Consider the following 20062-nt stretch of genomic DNA (forward strand, 5'->3'; position numbering starts at 1 on the left):
CTTACCACCAGGACTGCACCAGATGTTCCTAGCAGGACCCATGTCAGGCATCCTCTGGCAGCTTTCTTCCCAGGCAGTTGTGACATGTTAAAAACATAAAGAGACAAAGGCCTGGGGTTTAAGGTGGAACCTGAAAATGGGGCTCCTCTGTCTGGCTCTACCCAATGTGGTTTCTGCTTTCTACTCTGAGTCCCATCTTCAAGCCACTGGCAGGAGAGTGCATCCTCGTTGTTCCCAGGTTCATTCAGAGAAGCTAGGAATCTGTGTGGGGGTGGGGGGTGGGGAGAGCAAAGTCTCCGTGACCCCAGACTCTTGTTCTTTCCTGACCCCCCACCCCCTAGCTCTTTGCTCCAACTAGATATGGAGGTGCTGCATGGAAACTTGAGTTAAGTAGCAGGCAGAAGCTGAAGCCAGCCAGTTTCGTAGTGAAGAGCTGGCCACTTGGGAGGCAGCTGCATCCATCATCTCAGTGAGGGACAGGAACAGTTGGTGGGTGGGTGACAAAGCAAAAAGGGAAAGGAATGGCATAGTTGAGGACTGTGTCCAGGTTTCTGAGCAGCTACAGAGCTAGGGGATCAGGGATGGTTGGCTTTGAAAAGAGCTGGGAAATGTCCCTCCCAGACTCCCTGCTTCCCTCCTGTTGTGCAGACCCGGGAGGCAATATGTGCTATGCCGATTCTGCCTCACACTGCCAGTTCACGCCCTTTGTGCCAGGAGGTGATGGTTGTCCCCTCCCAGCCTGCTCCATCCTCCCCGCTAGCAGACACACAGCATTGTCCTTTGTTCCTCCCAGGTCCTCTCCAGCGTCTGAACCACCCGATTACATTTCCAGCAGATTTTTAATTATCTCCTATCAGCCTACTTCCGTCTGCCTGTGTAGCTCAGCCACCAGGGGAGGCATTCCAACTGCCCATTCGTCACCAGGAAGCCTCCATGGCCCGGACACTTCCCTTTGGAGGTGCTAGCTGATCTCTCCAAACCAGAACATTTCTTTCCAATCACCCTCACACCAGCTTGTTAATATAATGTATTTCATGAAACTTTTGCCAGAGCCATCCAGGAAATGGTTGCTTGGGGCCTCCAGGGAGATCCCATGGGATGCTGTAGGAAGAGAGGCCATGAGGGCAGCTGCAGAGCATGTCTGCATGAGAAAGAAGTGCCTTGGAGCCAGAGGATCAGGTGTCCCCTACAAGCGGTTTCCCACCTCTGTGCCTCTGAGGCCTTTGCATAAGGACAGACATGGGGACTTAATGGACTTGTGCTCACCTATGACATTGAGAGGCTGCACAGGTGCAGTGGGGTCACTGCAGTCTTGGTGCTGACCTCAGAGAGGGGGTTATGGAGGAGGGTTTGTTTCTCTTAAACCTTGGTAAACAATTAGAGCTCCCATAGCAAGCCCCATCAACCTTAACTAGAGGCAGTTGGTGGATCCGTAGATCACCTAGAGCCAGAGGCGCTTTGCTTTACGTGGGTCAAGATTGTGACAAGCTGCTGGCTAAATCCCCATGCCCCACCTCTGGCTCTGCAAGGTTATGACCCTTCTGAGCCCTATGAGCATTGTCTTTCCTTCTCTTGTTTTCCTCAAAGATGTTCTTGGGATTTGAGGCAGATTTATAAAATCAGACGGCTCCCACAGCTCAAATGCAAAAGCCGTAAAAGCACCGTTTGGCTTTGTGTGTTTGGAGGGGGGGTATGAGTGAAGAGTGTGTGTCCCCCCTGCATGCATGCACATCCTGGTACTTCTCCTCCAACCTGTTCAAGCCCAGGTAGGTCCCCCAGTGAGCAGTCCTCACCCCCAAAAGAGTATTTGCCACTTTTAATCATGCATGTGCTTTTTTCCTGTTTCTTTCTTTTTAAGATTACTTCACCCAAGAGGAATAGCAGAGATGGTTGGATTTGGCAAAGCTGGCTTATTAGAAATGCTTTAAATAGAACATCTTTTTCCCACCCCCATTGAAAGTTTTCCTTTTCCACATGTGGCTGATGGCCTCTGGGTGTGGGGTTCATCCTGCCATGCTCTCAGATGCTCAGGGTAGGGCGTGCACACAAGCAGGCAGAGGAGAATTCTGGTGGGGCATTAGGAGGCTTCTTGGAGGTGGTGACATTTGTACAGGGCCTTATAGGATATACGAAACTGGAATTAGCCTTCCTGTTGCTGTGACCACGGTGTCTAAAAGGAACAACTGCAGGGGAGGATGGCTTATTTTGTCTCATGGTTTCAGTCCACGGCAGAGTTGGCTGAGTGGCTCAGCATGTGATGGTGGGAGAGTGTGGTGGAGACCGCTCTTATCATTGCAGATTAGGAAACAGCCGGGTAGACCAACGCAGATGGAATCCTCAAAGATTCACTCCCAGTAGCCTCCCTCCCCAGCTCAGGCCCACCCCCTAAGGTTCTCATAGTCCCCCTCCCCCCAAAGCAGCACCAGGAGCTGGGGAACAAGTGTTCAAATATGAGCCTGTGAGGACACAAGTCCCAGACTTGAAAGGAAGAAACTGGGAGTGTTGTCTGTTGCAGAAACACAACAGACACAAAGGTAATTTAAATTGAGGGCTGGACAGCCGCATCTCCTCACCTATATTGTATGGACTAGCTTCTATAGAATGTCACCTAGATTTCATTTGCAGATTAAAACTGGGCTGTATAAGCTCAGGACCCTGCCTTCTAAGTTGCATTCTTGTAATTGAGGCTGCTGACACCTAACTCATGCACTGAGATGACCATGAAGCACTAGAGAGATGGCAATCAGGAATGCATCTTTTAAGTTTACATCACTGGGCAGTCCTGCCACTCCCCAGAGAACCTCACTTTGCCTCTCAAGATCAGGGGCTCAGGGAAGCCAGAGATTACTCACCTGGAGCTGTGCCAGCCACCAGCAATCAGAGTTGTGTATCCTTTACATGATTGTCCACCACATCTTGGCTTGCCAAAGAGCAAGCGATGTGGCTAGACACAGCCTTCCATGAGATGTGAGGCATCTGCCCTGCACCCTGAAGCCTCCTGCAGTATCTAGTCACTTGTGTTGGGAACCAGCTTAAACAGGTTGTGAGTGGTGTGTCCTCTGAGGCCTATGGAATGGCACCAGGGACAACGATGACAAGCTTGGGACACTGCATGAGTTCTGACTGAGACTCAGACACTGGGACCATGTGGCCTGGGCACCTAGACTGTGTTCCCCCTTCGCAGAGCAGCATACCCTTTCTGAGTTCTAATTTTCAGGCTGTGGAAGTAATCTTTTCTGTCCAGAATGGCTCCGAACCCAAAACACCATCCAGGGTTGGCACTTTGTGGGAATCACACTTTTAACAGCCCGTCAGTTCTGGTGGTGAGTAACTATAGCTAATTAGTTGCAGCCATGCTAGGGGGAAAAATGTAATTAGTGTGGCCAAGCCCTGGCCAAATAATAAAATGGAGGCTTTGTTGTGTATCAAGGCAGAAATCAATTTCATTAGGGAGCAAAGAACTAGAGATTTAATTTTGAGAAAATTCTCTACCTTGTGGAAAGAGGGTATCAGTAAGCTGCCAGAATGAATGTCCAACATGAGTAGTTTTGCCCTCCAAAGGCCCAGACAACTGAGAATTGACCGTGACCTTTTGGAATTGTCAATCTTCTGAGTGTAGCCTAAGCTGTAGCTTTTGCTTGTTTGCCATCCTGAGCATGTGTCCTTCTGTTTTAGAAGGGAGTTGAGAAATTTCTGCACCTAATGACCATAGGGATTCAGTAGAAACCTGTCCTTTGAGACTGAGGAGCTGGAGGAGATAGGTGCCCTGGGAAGGTCAGCGGGCACCCACCATTACTGACGGTGTTATGCTCGAATGGCAGGACCTGTGGCCTCGTTAAGCAAACCCACCAGCAACACCAGGCAGGCCAATTAGGTTGTAAACACAAGAGTGACTACAGTGGGACAGTGTGCCCTGTAAGGACAGCTAGAGAGGAGTTAGCTCCTGTGCTCCTCTTTGGCCTTCCCAGGGCAGACAGACTGCCCAAGGAAGGACTGCGAGAACTAGAACTTGGAGCCACAGTTACCACCAGCAAGCCTGAGTGCATTTCAGCTCAGTGCGGAGGAACTTTGTATGACAGAGCTGCAGTGTGGGGTATTTGGCTGGAGACTGAGCTCCCCAATGCTGCAGGTGAGCAGTGAGAGCATGCCGGTGTTCATACGAAATGTCTGGATATCTGTCACAAAGCAAGTAGAAAGGTGTTTCCCAGTTCAGGGGTCACGATCCCCTGAAAAAACACACTGACGGCAGATTCTGGCTCAAAGAGACCCTGGAAAGTGTCTTCAAGGACACATCCTAAGGAACAGCTTTTGAGAACACATTCTGCTCCTCTAGCCATGGGGCTCTGATACCTACGAGAATGAAAGGTTTTTAAATGACCATTTCTCAGCATGCGTTTAATCAGACATCAGGCTTCTAGGTCTGAGTAGGTGGGATCTCCACGGCAATCTGTTCCCATCTTTGTTGTAACTTGAGGCCTTGGAGGAGGAAGCAGGCCAGGACCCTGAGTCTCCACCCTGAGCCCAGAGGGACTACTGTCTGGTTTCCTGAAGACAGCTTGGATTTTTCCCACTGGGAATCACTGTTGTTCATGTATCTAGGCTGTTGGTAGTCCACCATGCACCTTTGAACTTCCAGAGAAGAGAAAAACAGACTGAGGTTAGAGGGCTGTTGAGCTCAGCCTAACCCAGACCCCAGAGTAGGAGGATGGCTTGACCTCCTGGGCTCTGTGACATGGACAGATCACAGTGGGAGTAGGGGCATTCAGCCCCGCCCCTTGCTGGGCCTCTCAGTGGTATCTTCTTTCTGGGAAGCTCCGAATTGGGTAATACTCCCGTCAGTGTTTATTAGCGCTCAGCACCCGTTAGAGAGGTCTTGCTTATTGATAGAGAGTATGTTTGTTAATACAGAGACCCTCTCCTCTTTGGATCTTAGGTCACCTGGGTTGGCCCTAAGCTTACTGACTAGCCCAGGCTAGCTTCAAACTCCTGATCCTCCTGCCTCTGCTCCCCAAATGTTGGGGTTCCAGATTTCCCACCACACCCTGTTTTCCTCGTTTTCCCATGTTGATCCGTCACATAGCAATGTGCATTTGTTTTGTTTTTGCAGTATGGAGAGTTGAACATCAGGCCTCAAACATGCTAGGCAGGTGCTCTCCCACCGAACTACACCCTTCTGTTTATTTTTCATTTTCAAACAGTCTCTTGAAGTTACCTAGGGTGACCTCAAACTCACTCTGTAACCCAGGCTGTCCTTGAACTTGCAGCTCTCCTGTTTCAGCCTGCCAGACAGCTGGAATTACAGGCCTGAGCCACCGCTGGGTGGAAACAGTGCACTTTAGAGGTTATGGTACATCACTTGATGTGGGGGGTCGATCTCAGGTCAGTAGCCGCCCTGCCAGGATCACCTGCTCTGCCCACTGATACTCAGTGACAAAGCGGGGCCTCCTGACCAACTAGGGAGGCTGCAGCCAGAGGGCAGCTTGGCCATCATGGGTTTGAGATTGCCAGTTTGGCCATGAACAATAGACCAGACAGGCTTGGGGGGACATGTCTGGGCCCAGACAGACTGGAGCCAGCAGACAGACCAGATGGGCAGCAGTTGTATGGCAGTTTCTCCCCAGCAGGGCAAGTGAGGCCCATATCAGGGGCCCAGCCCTAGGCCCTGCATTTGTACCAGAAGAGACCCTGCCTGCTCTTCACCTGCCAGCTCAGACCTCGGGACCTCAGGACAGCCCTTACAAAGGTAGTTAGAACACTTTGTTCGGGTGAAAGAGTGAGCATAAAGGGGCATGGCTCATGGCGTGTGGCTCCCGGGGTACGCATAGGCCTCAGACCCAGGACTAGCTGGTTTGGGACCCTGGGTTATACCCATCCTTATCTCCCAAGCATACTATGTCTCAGATCAAGAGTGTTCTCCTTCCTGTGGATATAGTCTCTGAAATTTGGTTATGGGAATAGGAGGGATAGGTGCCAGGATTGGTCAGTTTAGAAGCCTTGGGAACCAAGCCGTTTGGCAGGTCCTGTGTTATGTCTTGAGCCTTTACCAAGGAGCCAGATGGCCTTGCCTTAGCCAAATGGTCACATTTGTTTATCCTGAAAGTGTCTGCGAGGACAACTAGGTGTGATTCCGGTACTGGTGACTAAGGAGAAGTGTGGCTTTACGCTTGACACTATTGACATTCTAGACTGGGTTTTGTTTTGTGAGTTTCCATCCACTTAGAATCTTCTTGGCTCCCTACCAGATGCTCAGCACTGGGCTGTCCAGACATTGCCAAATCCTTCTCGGGGCAGGTGGGGTGATGGACCCAGTTGAGAATCTCAATCTCCTAAGGAGAAGTATGGTCTGGGAGAGACCTGTCCTTTTGTCCTGAATGGATTCTGTTCATCCCTTTTGGCCCAGGTTCATGACATCTGCCTTAGGTTGTGTCTGTGTCTCCAAACACAGAGTGTCCCACCCCTCCCTACCCCACCCATGCAGCAGTGTCTTTCACTGGCTTGAGAACATCATTGGAGGGATCTCCTCCACCTTTTACAGAGGGTCCCTGAAGCCCAGGACAGGCTGCCCTGTGGCATCAGAGGGATCAGAGACTGAACCAAGATCTGCGGCTTCAGTTAGTGCTTGGGCTGATGCCAGCTGCCCCTGCCAGCCCTCCTGCAGGTTTCATGTGGTCACATCAGAGGACGGATGGGGACACTGTACTATTTGCATACCTCAGCAAATGGGAGGCTCACTCCTTCTGCCCAAGTCTGGTCATTAACAAATGCTAGGATGACACTTCATGTGGATTTTTTTCCCTAAGAAAATTGCCTTCCCTCCTTATGTGTGAGAGCAAGCTCTACCTGTCTCTGTCCACCTGCCTGTTAGTCGTCCTGAGGATGGCACTGCACTGATGCATCATGATTCACAGAAGGCTTTCACCCTGGGCTGTCACTTAGAGCTTGAGGGACGATGGGTGCCTCAGGAAAGCTGACCCCTGCCAGTGCCTTTACTGAAAGTGTAATTATTTAGCTGTAAATCAAGCTGTTTAGCCCCACAGGTATTACATGTAGACAATGTTCACCACTTGGGCAGTCTTTGGCTTGTCACTTGTCACTCTTGGAGGTGGTGGGGTGCAGGTGTTCACCCTATGGTCCTGTCAGCCTGCTCTATGCTCCCACCTCTTTGGATTCCTAGGACATCTCCTGGAAGGGGCCTCAGGGCCCCTAGCTTGTGTCCATAGTGAAGGACAGCTATTCTGCTGACACAGCTTGGGGAGCTCCAGGGTCCTTGCCCTGTGACCCAGAAAATTGTTTCTCCCTCACTTGGGCATTTGTTTTTTCCCATCTGTGTAGTGGGTGTAGGCAGAGGTTCCTGTTCTGTCGGTCCCGCTGCAGTTTAGTCCCAAATACACTGACACATATTAATTATAAACTATTTGACCTATGGCTCAGGCTTCTTATTGGCGAGCTCTGTCTTAATTATTAACCCATTTCTATTAATCTGTGTATCTCCACATGGTCTTAGCTTACCTGTGGCGTCCGAGCCTCTTGCTTTCTTGGCAGCTACGTGGTGGCCTCTCTGCCTTTCCTCTTCCCTTCATCCTTCTCGTCTGTAGCCCCGCCTGTACTTCATGCCTGGCCAAATCCTGCCTGTCCATTGGCTGAAACAGTTTTATTCATCAACCAGTAAGAGAAACATAAATTCACAGCATACAGAAGGACATCTCCCATCGAGTGGGCATCTGCATTTAGTGCCAGTCTACCTGCCGACCTTTAAGATCTCGGGTGATCAGGCCCGGGCAGCACTACCTTCTGTGATGACCACACCTCTAACTCCCAGCACTGGTGGGTGGTTCAAATTTGAGGTTAGCTTGGGCTACATAGCAAGACACTGTATTTTGGAAGGTGGGGGTTGGTTTTGGTTTGTTTTTCTAGACAGGGTTTCTCTGTGTAGCCTTGGCTGTCCTGGAACTCATTCTGTAGATTAAGTTGGCCTCAAACTGAGTTCCACCTGCTTCTACCTCCCAAGTGTTAGGATTAAACGTGTGCATCACCACCACCCAGCTATTTTTTAATTTTTATTTCAAGTCTATTGGTGTTTTGCCTGCATGTATGCCTGTGCGAGGGTGTCATATTCCCTGGAACTGGAGTTACAGACAGATTTGAGTTGTCATGTGGGTGCTGGGAATTGAACCTGGGTCCTCTGGAAGAGTAGCCAGTGCTCTTAACTGCTGAGCCATCTCTCCAACCCTAAGACCCTGTCTTCTTCCTCTCCCCCACCCAAAGACAGGGCTTCTCTGTGTATCAACTCTGGCTGCCCTGGAACTTGCTTCCTAGACCATGCTGGCCTCAAACTCACAGAGATCTGCTTGCCCCTGCCTCCCAAGTGCTAGGATTAAAGATGTGAGCCGCCACCACCAGGCAAGACCCTATCTTTTTGTTTTGTTTGTTGTTGTCCTTTATGCTGAACACAGCCTGTCGTCCCAGGCTTCAAACCTAGTCCTTCCTCTGTGTCAAGAATGGGCTGTGTACCCTCCTCCTCCCTCAGTGGTTGGGTGCATTTAAAATGCATGGTTATCCCTTTCAGGAAGAAGGAATTTGGGGAGAAACTAGTCTTGTATTTGTGGTTCGTGCATGTGAATGTGAGCTCATGCAAAGGGCAGAAGCCAGCTCAGGAGTCTGACCCACTGTGGAGAATTTCAAGCTTGAGAGGCATGCATCTTTGTATCCACCTACAGGATTGTTCCTCTGAATGCCACCCACCCCCCACCCCTCTTGCTGGGCTCACTCTCCAGCCTGCCCTCCAGAACTTACAGCTGGGGAAGAGTCTGAGGGCTGCAATTCCCTGCTCAAGGCAGACCCTAACCTGACCTGACTGGGCAGCCAGTGGAGAAAGGATGGCATACCTGGGGTGCCTTGGCTGCAGGCTAGGCAGGTGCTAGGAGCCCAGAGCAGGCTGTCAGTGAGCTTGGTGAGCACATAGGGTCACCAACTGTGGGTTTCAAAAAGCTCAGGGATTCTGTCTTGTCTGTCTGCCTCCTTCCCTTCCTCCCTCTCTCTCAGGACAAGTTCAAAGTCCCACCTGGACCCATCTGATTGGTCAGAGAAGATGAGGTCACAGTAGTAGCTGCAGGTCGTGGGTTCCCGACTAAGAAGGGCGCTCAGACTGCTGAGTCTAAGAGACATGGGTTTGAGGCCAGGCATGTTTGAAGACATCTAATGCTAGCACTTGAGAATTGGCAGGAGGATCAAGTTTGAGGCCAGCCTGGGCTATGTCCTTGGAGGAAGAGAGAGAAAGGAAGGATTCAGCTCCAAATCGTGGTCCTGTCTTTTCTGAGCCTCAGTTTTGCCATCTGCAAGTGATACTAGATGTGTAAGCTTAGCTGTGTGTCTGGTGGGGGTCTAAGGGCTAGAATCCTGAATTGCCATTGGGAACCACGGATGAACCAGAGCCGAAGAGCGATGTGAAGCTCTGGGCTCAAGAAAGCAGCTTTCAGGTCAAGGCGGAACAGAAACCCTTCTGTGCAATTCCTGCAGCGGCCCCGCAGTGCTGGTCCCGTAGGGCTATTTCCTCCTTCCTCCCACATCAATATTATATGCAAGTGTTTTTAAGTCATTTCATCATGAAAAGAAACGATTTAACATAACTATTACCCAGGATTCTTCATGAAATATGCATCAAGCAATTAGGTCTAAAAGCGAGAGGTGAGGCCTCGCTCGCACCCTGGCTCAGCGGCGGGCAGCTGTGGGCTGAGTGATGTTTTATTAAAGCTCATGATTAGGCGAGGTGGGGCCTGTTATTAGGCCAGCACACGCCAGGCATGCTTGCTAATCCTGGGGACAGTGACAAGGAGGTGCTTTTTGTGATGGTAATGAGCGATCTAAGTGCCCTGACAGCCCCAGCACCCTGCCCCCCTGGGCCTCACAGGACTCATTAGACAGGTCACCCACCAGAAACACCCCTAATTGTGACTTCACATCTCTCACAAGATGTCCTATCAAAGGAGACAGAGCCAACAAAGAAACAGTTGGCAGGAGCCTGCCTGTCAGAGCTCTCTGGGAAAGGTGCTATCCCAGAACCACCATGCCACCCTGGCTGCTGCACCACCCTTGAAGAGGAGGGTAGGGGTAGGCTCTGTCTAGAGCCTGCCCACCTGGCCCTGAACATAAGCACAGAGCTCTGGTGGAATCTGAAGCTCCTTGATGGGTGCTTCTCTGGCCTGTTTGCTCCAGTGTATCAAAGGGGGAGGGTACAGTGGCCACAGGCTACTTCTCTCTAAACCATCCCATTATGAGCAGCCACAGACTCCCTGTGCGTCTGATGCACCCCTCTGGTTCCCCAGAGGTTCGGATGGTTTTCCTGCAATTACAATTTGATTTCTGTTGCTGTGATAATACCTTGCCCAGGATGGGTTTGTTGGTACACACCTTTGGTCCCACCACTAGGAAGGCAAAGACAGGCAGATCTCTGCCAGTTCGAGGTCATATCTGCATAGCAAGCCTGCTAGGGCTATACAGAGCCTGCTGCAGAAGAGAAGAAACGAAATCCAGACCAAAATCGACTCGGGAGGGAGGGATTATTTGACTTACAATTCCAAGTCCCAGTTCACCAATGAGGGATGTCCAGGCAGGAAGTTGAGACAGCTAATCATACCACATCCACAGTCAAGAGCAGAAAACCAATAAACAATACATGAGCAACACACACACACACACACACACACACAATCTCTCTCTCTCTCTCTCTCTCTCTCTCTCTCTCTCTCTCTCTCTCTCTCTCTCTCTCTCTCTCTCTCTCCCCCACTACCCCTACCTGACCTGCCTACAGGCCAACCTGATCTAGACAGTTCTCCCATTGAAACTTCCCTGGTGACTCCAGGTTATATCAAGAAGATAGTAAAATGAGCCAGTACACGTGTTACAAGTGGTTAAAGCCACCCCCAGTTGGCATTTTTAAATCTCTTATGATTTGCCAGGTTGTGATACCACCCTGTACTCTGTGTGTGTGTATGAGTGTGTGTCTCATGACCTTTGAAGTGACTGAAGATCCAAGAAGTTCTTGGGGTAGGGTCACCATCATGTCTTCATGGCTAGGGACTTCACTGGTTAGGGCAGACCATTCCCAGTTCCTGGGATGGTGTTGTGTGTAGGCTTCACCCAGCTCCTCTGGTCTCTGGCATGCCCTTGCCTGGTGAGGTCATCACCAAGGGCATGGAGGCTCTGCATGGAGAGGACATCTGCTTAGGCCCTCCTGTCACTCCTGCTACCCTGCCTGCTTTCATGTGGAACACTAAGGGTCTAGAGCGTATTCTGGGAGAGACTCCCCAGAGAGAAGTGGGCCTCGCTAATGGTTGTGGTGACTTCAAGTCCTCTGTGTGCACAGGAAGTACAGGGGGTAATTCCCCTCCCAACTGCCTGGGAATAGAGCATACCTTTCTCCACCTGTGGCTATTAGAGCCTTTACCACCCTTGTTACCTACTAGGTGGCACAAGAATGCCGTGTGGAAATCTCATGTTAACCCCCAACCCTTGCTCTACTCTGACCCCCTTGAAGTGTAATGTGATGTCAGCCTCTAAGAGCTGCTGTGGCCTCTGTCTTAGAAGTCCTCCGTCCTGCTCCCTTGTATGCGACTGTGGAAGGGTCACAGAGCTAAGTAGCTTGGTTTCCAAGACTTCACTGCACTCATAACCCCCAGAGGAGAGTGATGACTTGTAGTAACCCCAGGCATTCTTGGATACCATCCAGGCTGAGCAGGCTTCTTGGCCATCTTCTGGGTGTCACATCACTGCAGCTCCAGATCCTTTCCAAGACGGCTGGTGTCTGTGGGCTCTGCATTGTGCTGGGGGCACGAGTCCTTGGCCACACTGGGCTCGCCTTTCCAGGTGTCTGAGCCAGCGCTCCACAGCACCTCCTTTAGCACGGAGTAGTGTAGTGACCTTCACTTCAGAGCAGAGCTTGCCACAGGCTCTGTAATTAGAACATCACAGCCTGAAAACTCTTTGATTTAAATTTCGGTTCTTCACAAGAATTATTCTCTCTCGAAATGGAATTGCTCTCTGAACGATTTCCTTTAAGCCCAGGGTGACATCTCTAAATACATTATTATGCGCAGATGTATTGCTCGGTGCCTGCACTTGATCAAACATTCGGAGAACATGGCAGGTTTGAGGGGACCCATTCCATCCAACATAGAGACCAGAAAGGGAACTGGGGCTCAGGAAGGCCACAGCCCCCAGAGTCCACATGGAGGGCTTTTGGCTTCCCTTTTGGCCCTGGATGCTGGGTCCCCAGGGGTGAGCCCTGAGATACTGGCACATTCCCAGTCAGAAACCTTAGGTTTCTAACAAATGACAGACACTGGGTAACTGCACAGTGGCACATGAATGGGCATGGGTTTAGGTGAATGAACAGGAAGTAGCAGCCTGCACTGATGGAGGCATGTGTGAACCAGAGCATGACTGCAGCCTGGGACCTCAAATGGGAGAGGTCTTCTTGGACACAAAATCCTAACAGTTGAGACAGTGGCCTTTAGCATCCATGACCTGTACCCATCTGGCAGGCTGTGATGGACCAGACACGTGAGCTCCCAGCAACGGGAATCTGCCACTGCTTCTCCTTCAGTTTCTTCAAGTTGTTCTGAACAGATCTGAAGCAAGGGAGCATGGGCATAGAGGCTTGGCCCTGCTCTTCCCATAAGCTCTTGGGGAAACTGAGTGTTGGGGTGGAGCTGAGATTGGGCATGTTTTTACCATAGCTTGGATAGTCAAGTGCAGATAGAGTCAGCATTGTCTTCAGGCCTTTGATGTGAAGGAAAGAATTCTGCCTTGGGATGCCTGGGAGATTGCTGGCAAAGAGTAGCTTCCTAAACCATGCCTGTCCACAGTGCATTGGCTATATAGCTTGTCATGTGTTAACTGTGCCCAAGGGAAGCTGGGAAGTGTAGTTCTGGATGAGTTGCCCCTTCCCTGAGATAGTTATCCTCTATCTAAGAGAACAGTTTGTCTGCCATTGCTACATACCATTCTGGCCAAGGCTGCCTCTCATTTTGGGACATCTTGTATACCTGCAAGCTTTAAACAGATCCCTGCAGAAGGGCTGGGTTTTATTACCCCCCCCCCCAAATACCCAGAACCTTGCAGATACAAAGTCTTTACATAAGCAGTGGTTTACCCCAGTACCCCAGTCAGATGCTGGAGTGGAGGGTGCTCCTAGGTGTGGCTGAGACCCCTTGTTCTAGACAGCTGGGAGACTTTGCACCCTTGCCCCAGTGCTCAGGGACAGCTCCTGGGGAGTACATGAGCACGCAGGGGCAGAAGCAAGCGGCTCCCTGGCAGTGCCTCCGAACTCCTCCGGCACCATGTACATCCTCTGACATCTTTGTTTCATTCACAGGAGCAACCAGGGCTTTATGCACATGAAACTGGCCAAGACCAAAGAGAAGTATGTTCTGGGTCAGAACAGCCCCCCTTTTGACAGTGTCCCGGAAGTCATCCACTACTACACCACCAGGAAGCTACCCATCAAAGGGGCGGAACACTTGTCCCTCCTCTACCCAGTGGCTGTGCGGACTCTGTGAATGGACCAGCCTCACCCTGCTCTGTGACCAAGCCTGATACTTGGAGGAGCTAGCAGGGCACCGGCCAGCTCTCTGTGTTGCCACCGGTGTCCACCAGTGTGTGTCATGTATGTGTATGGTACTAGCACACCACTGCATGTCTTAGAATGCTCTTGTCACTTACAGGGTTGGAGAAGGCCTGGATGAAGAGGGACAGCCTGCTGTCACACCACCCCAGCCCCTGCCCCACCCCCTCCTTGAGTTTCTGTGAATTAAAATATTTGCAATCCAAAGAGATGCCTTCCAGGGTGAACAAAGGTGGAGCTGCTCCAGTGGGTGGGTGGGTGGGGCCCAGCGGTGGGCGGGGCCAAGCCCTGGCCTGCATCTCTTTGTTCTCCAGCTGTCAGGAACTCACCTGTGTGTGGGCGAGGTTTTGCCCGTTGGTGCTGGGAGCCCAGGAGGCCCTGGGAGCCACCCCTCTGGTGCATGTCTGAGTCTCTGGGTGTGCATATTGAGTGTAAACACACTAGAGACCATGTCACAAACCAGAGTAAGCTCCATCTACTTTTAGATGTATACTCTGTAATCGGTAGATGTCAAGGAACCATTGTGCAGTCGAAAGGATGCAATTATTTATGAATAGGGTGTGTAAATAAAATAGTCATTTAATATATATTACTAGCCCTTTTTTTTTTAATTATTTTTTAAAAGTACGTCCCAGAGTGTCTCTGCAGAGAGAATTGCCGGCCTACTGGTTTTAATTCCCAAGCAGTATGTGTTTCCTGGACTTAGCCTGCTGGCATGGCAGGCCCTGTGGAGGAGAATGGAGCGCTCCAGTCAGGTCTTGGCAACTTTCTAGGCACCTGGGTGACCACTATGGGAACCGTGCCTCCGCGAGAGGAACAGCACAGCCAGAGAATGGGCACAACCTGTGAGAATGTGCAGCCAGACCCTGTATTGAGTCTCTAGCCATGGACAGAGTCCTCAAAGTTGATGGCAAATCTGAGTTAACCCCTCAGGTTAGTCCCCTCAGGGACTCTACAAAGAGCTTCCTCCCCATTACCAGTCAGTCACACTGTGCCCTAAAAGGTGTTTGAGAGAAAGACAGGCTGGGGTAACCTCCCAAGGACACACAGCTCCTGAGACGCCCAGCAGGCTCTACAGTTGGTGCTGCCATCCGCTCTGAGTGGCCTCATTGTCACCTTGTTCTAGGGGAGAATGAATTCCTGATGTTTCAAGGGACATGGAACCCTCTTGGTCACCACATGGATAAAAGAACCTTTGTGCACGTACACACATACAGACCTTTCTCGATGTGACAAGATGGACATAAGATGTAAGAAAGGAGAGTTTATTATCACAGGTTAGGGGTCCAGTCCAAGGTGGCAGAGTGTGGATGTTCATGCTCATCTGGCCTCTTGTATTTCTCCTGGGACCTCAGCCCATGGAACAGAGCCATGTTCTTGTTTTTATTATTATCTTACTTCTTGAGATTATAATCGTATCATGTCCCTTTCTCTTTCTTCCCTTCAAACCCTGCCATATACACCACCTTGCTCTTCAAGTTCATGGCCAGGAAGCATGCTCACACACATGCCCAGAGGTGTGTCTCCTAGTAGATTCTAAGTTCAGCCAAGTTGTTGGTGAAGATGAGCTACCACAGCTGCTCTGTTGTGTCCATGGGCAGCATGCAAGGCCTGGCTATTCTTGGCTGACCATCGAGGTTCCAGAGCCTCTTCAAAACTCATGCCCTAGCCACCTGGATTGTCTGAATAGACTAGAAGGTTGATGACCATTGTCCCCAGTGCATGTGGGAAGAGCACAGTGAGTGACAATCAGGTCATCTCCAGTAAATCTACTCACTTAGAACTGGTCAAGGCCCACAGCTATCCTGGATGGATTCAGGCCCAGTATGCAGAGGTCTGAGGCCGGTCTAGACCTGCCTAAGCTGCCTGTCAGGTTTGGGCAGAACAGAACTAAAAGCCACCTTTGGGTAGCTGCCATTGATTTCAGCAGCTCCAAGACAAGCCATTTCCTTGGCATCTCTTCCATGTATGACCCACCTCCGGTGTCATCTTCCTAGTCCCTTTGTCATTCAGTGGCTCCAGCTCCTCATGGTTGCTATGTTCCGTATAGTGCGAGTCTGGCCCTCACAGCTGTCACCCTCTCCCTTATTTGCATTTTCTCAATGTCCTTCAGGGGAAGTGATGAGGGTTGTGCCTGAAGTGACCTATACCCCCTCATGGAGGCTGAAGAGGAAAAGGAGCATTCAGCTTCCAGGGCCTGACACCCCAGGAGACCTGCTGGAGGTTGGGAGATCTGGGGAGACAGGCCTGGGGTCCCAGCAGTTGCTTCACAATGGCAAGTTTGGAGTCTGGCCTCCAGGGCGGTTCCTGAAGTGCACTGAGCCACAGGGCCCTTCTTGGAGGCCTGTCCCAAAACAGAGAAAATGCCTTGTGGGTACTACTCCTGACAGTGCAAGGGTTCTGTATCCTCTGCTTTCTCTCCTGTAACAGACTTCTGACCTCCCTCCTAGTGCTGCCTTCATCTTCCTAAAGTTTCCCCCAGGCCCAGTCTCCCACTGTCCTTAGGAACTGAGGCATACAAAGGAGCCAGCCTTACAGGATGGGAGATGCTAAAAGGAATTTTCCCCTATTTTATGAACCCCTCCCTCTTCCTCTAACTGTAGCCTGTTTCCTCTCAGCATGTATTCATGTTTTCTTGGACATCTAACAATTGAAAAGGCTTTTCCATTTCAGATGCCCTTACATTCAGGGTACTGGCGTTGATTTTGTTTTGTTTGGGGTTTTTTTTCTATGGCTTTTTTGTTTTTTTAATCTGCTGCCAATTAATGGGGGAAGGAGGATGAGCTGGTATTCTTTGAGGAGGAAAAAGCTGCTGCTTCACAATCTCTCACTCTCAGCTTTTTGTCTGAGAGCACAACCTCAAGTCACCAACAGGCCCTTCAATGCTCAGAGTCACGGGGCTGTCTGTCTTTCTTTTCTCTGGCTTCACCCACCATTGGCCACAATGTCCCGGCCACTTCAGCAGCTCGTCCTTGAGCAGAGGAGCCAAGGGCCCTTTTGGCAGCTCAGCGGAACAAGATGGCATCCAGAGAGAGAGAGAGAGAGAGAGAGAGAGAGAGAGAGAGAGAAGGCTTTCATGGCAAGAAGGGCCCACCCACCTGCTAGTCCTCCAGCACATTCTGGAGAGGCTCTTTGAACAACCCTTTGTAGGGAAGTTGCATAAGACCTGAGTCTTCAGGTGGGCAACTCTGGCTGATGTAAGTAGCCAGAGCTGTAACAACAGCTGAGTGTAAGTAGGAAGACCTCCTGTCAAAAGAGACTCCCACCTCACTCGCAGCTACAACAGTGTTCAGGGAACCAAGATTTGGAATGTGCAGACACTTAGATGTTTGGTGTCACTTGAACAAGGGTCCAGGAAGGACAAGTACTCTCAATGGCCTTGGGGACAGCTCATCAGGAACACTGGGACAAGCACACTGGCTTTTGGAATTGACCCATGGATGCCCCTGAAGGGGCCCCGAGGTGATTGAGTACGGATTGTCACATCTGCTCCTTGCACTTAAGACAATACGTTCAAATCTCAAAGGCACGCTTGAGACCCTGAAGACACCCTTCCAGCTGACTCTGGTGATATGTGTCACTTTGAATGCACAAGTGCCCTGTTCTGAACACCCTATGCCCATGTTCCATGTTTAGTTTCTCTCAGATGCCACCCACCATGGAATCTTGTACCTGCCTGCCAGGGGTGAGCTACTCCATCCCTCAAAGGTGTTCCTGGTGAGAAGGAACTTACCATCTCCCTCAGAGTGAGGAAGCTGGATTCCTATTGAGATTTTTAAATAGAAACAAGTTAATTGGCTCAGCAGACACAGTACTTCCCTGTGGGTATTTAGGTGAGTAGACCCCACCTCCGGCCTGGGAGGGGGAAACAAACATGAAATTATTCATGACAGTACAAGCCATAGCAGGGTTCTGGGGCAGGGACAAGTGGGTGACTGGATCTGCTTGCAGCAGGTAGGATAGGGTGGGTCGTAGAGGTATCAGGTGTTAGGCCATCAGGTGACTTGGACAGGCTGGTGTGGTATCAGAGCAATACTCCAGGGTCTCCTAAGGCTTCACTGGAAGGCAAGGTGTGTGTGTGTGTGTGTGTGTGTGTGTGTGTGTGTTGCTGGGATGGAACCCAGGGCTCTGAGCATGCTAGGCAAGTGCTGTGCTGCTGAGCCACTTACGGTCTCCTATTGTTTGCCCTGACACCATAGTTACAATGACATCATCCTGTAGCCTGGAATCTTTGAAGCAAAGAAGCCCCTCCATCACAGAGTAGCACAGAAGACCCTAGGGTGACAAAGACCCTCACCTCCCAGGGGAAGAACCCACCAGCTTTTCCTGCTCAAGGGTATGCCTTGCCTTCCCCCATAAAAAACAAAACAACAACAACAACAACAAACTTCCCTAGGACTACACTCTCTGCACAGTGGTGGTCTCCAAGCACACACAGGAAATGCTGGTCTGGAAAGAGCAAACCCTGGCACAGTGACCTGGGAACAGAAAATGTTCTTTAGTTGAGCCAGGACCGGAGTGCCACTGATCTGCAACCAGGAGGTCCTAACGGGGAGGAAAGCACCTCAAGTTGTTGACTTTTTGTCTGGAGAAGAAAGGGTTGGTTTGTTCATTTGTTTTGGTTGTGGTGTGTGTGTGTGTGTAACAAAACACCGAGCATGAAATAGACACAGAACAGTGGGTCAGTTAAGGAGGGATATGAGCAATGGATGGAAGGAAGTAGAGGACCAGAGAGGTAGAGGCTTTCTTAAAGCCACACAGCAAGTAGATGCTCCAGGAAACAGCTTGGGGGATCTCTGGCCAGTGCAGGTCTAGGAACCTGGGATTAGAGGAACCCCCTGAACGTGTGAGCTAGTGTTTTCCCTGTCTCACTCTTGAGTGGGAACTCCTCAGGCCTGCCATGGCCCCATGACATCTCCCTGCTTTGGAGGACAATTTCCATAGACACCTAACTGGGTGGACGTTACTAGCATGGCTATGGTGCCCTCCTGTGGGTTTTGTTTGCATTACAGCTGAGCCTCAGAAAAGGCAAATAGCAAAGCAAAATGGAGGTGAAACTAAAATTCCCTGGAAGAACAAAGTTGAGTGGCAGGCAGTGTGGAGAGGTGGATGATGGGTGTTTAGCAGAAGGAGAGACAGAGGAAGTGGCATCAGAGCTGGCTCTTATGTGAGGGAGGATGGCATCCCAGGTAGAGAAAGTGGTGACTGGAGCTGAGAGGCTGCCTGTTACTCCCACCTCAGCCCCGCCCCAGCCCCACCCCCCACCCCTGCCACTGTGCCCCCTATGGTACCCCAACAAAAGCTTTGCAGATTCACTTGCAGAGAGAAAAGACAAGTCTGAGGGAGGAGAGCAAGTAGTCTAAGGAAAATTCAGCTCGGAGCAACCTCCTGCCGCACTTCTCCCAAGTTCCCAATCTTCTGATTAGAAAATTCAAGTATTGTCACCAAACTAAATTTGTGTTGCAGAAAAATATAAAGAAGACAGGCTGGGCATTGTTGGCGCACGCCTTTAATCCCAGCACTCGGGAGGCAGAGGCAGGTAGATCTCTGTAAGTTCAAGGCCAGCCTGGTCTCTAGAGCGAGTACCAGGATAGGCTTCAAAGCTACACAGAGAAACCCTGTCTCGAAAAAAAAAAAAAAAAAATATATATATATATATAGATAGATAGATAGATATAGATATAGATATAGATATGACAAAAAATACTATGACCAGTTCAGTTCGTATTGGAAGAACCTCCTCAGCCTTCCACATGCACACGGAATTATTTTATTTATTGAGCCTATTTGTGCTTATGGCTTCATACCCTTCACTTTCCACTTAACAGGGTCCTGTCCTTTCTGTTATTAAATCTCCAAGGTCTGAACTTTTATTCCAAAGGCCTGTGATACATTGTTTTAATTTAGTTAAGGTATTTGAGTTTTTGAGTTTTTGTATAACTGGCCCTGTGGGGAAATATCTTCATTCAGAAACCACCACCCAGAATTCTGGTTGGCTTTGTTGTTTATTTTGTTGGTTTTGTTTTTTGGCTCCAAGAGAAATATATGGAAGAACATTATGAGTTCAGAGGGTAGACCACCTCCAGTGTTTCTGTCCTCCTGAGAGGCATCAGTTTGTCCTCCACTGTATGTTTGGAAATGCTGCCAAATGCAAGCTACATCTGAAGACTTTCCTTAATATCGCAGGCTCGCCTAAAGCAGGAGACACAGGATTGGCAGTTTCCTTCTGTCAAAAAGAACTCAACTTCCAGCTGCTGCTAGGCTGCTGGGGCTTAGGTTGTGAAGTCACCAATTGTCCACAGCTGAGGGGTTGGTAGGATACAGGACTCAGTGCTCCATCCAGGAAGGCGTTAGGTCACCTTGGCTGCCAGCTCCTTGTGCGCCTCTAGGAGCCCTTTGATTTCCATCTGGCAGTAGTAGCTCCTGTACCCAGCAACAGTG

At 50.2% G+C, this 20062-nt stretch overlaps 1 protein-coding gene across 1 annotated transcript in view; it reads left to right on the top strand.

The window, feature by feature from the left end:
- Positions 1–14208, top strand: part of Shb (SH2 domain containing adaptor protein B) — a 114418-nt gene extending 100210 nt beyond the window's left edge. Inside the window, exon 6 of the mRNA XM_027403172.2 lies at positions 13373–14208. Within this exon, the coding sequence (XP_027258973.1) occupies positions 13373–13556 (184 nt within the window). The 3' untranslated portion in view covers positions 13557–14208. The remainder of the gene's footprint in view (positions 1–13372) is intronic.
- The last annotated feature ends 5854 nt before the right edge of the window (positions 14209–20062 follow it).

Source organism: Cricetulus griseus, chromosome 2, assembly GCF_003668045.3.
Source record: "Cricetulus griseus strain 17A/GY chromosome 2, alternate assembly CriGri-PICRH-1.0, whole genome shotgun sequence".
NCBI classification, from domain to species: Eukaryota; Metazoa; Chordata; class Mammalia; order Rodentia; family Cricetidae; genus Cricetulus; species Cricetulus griseus.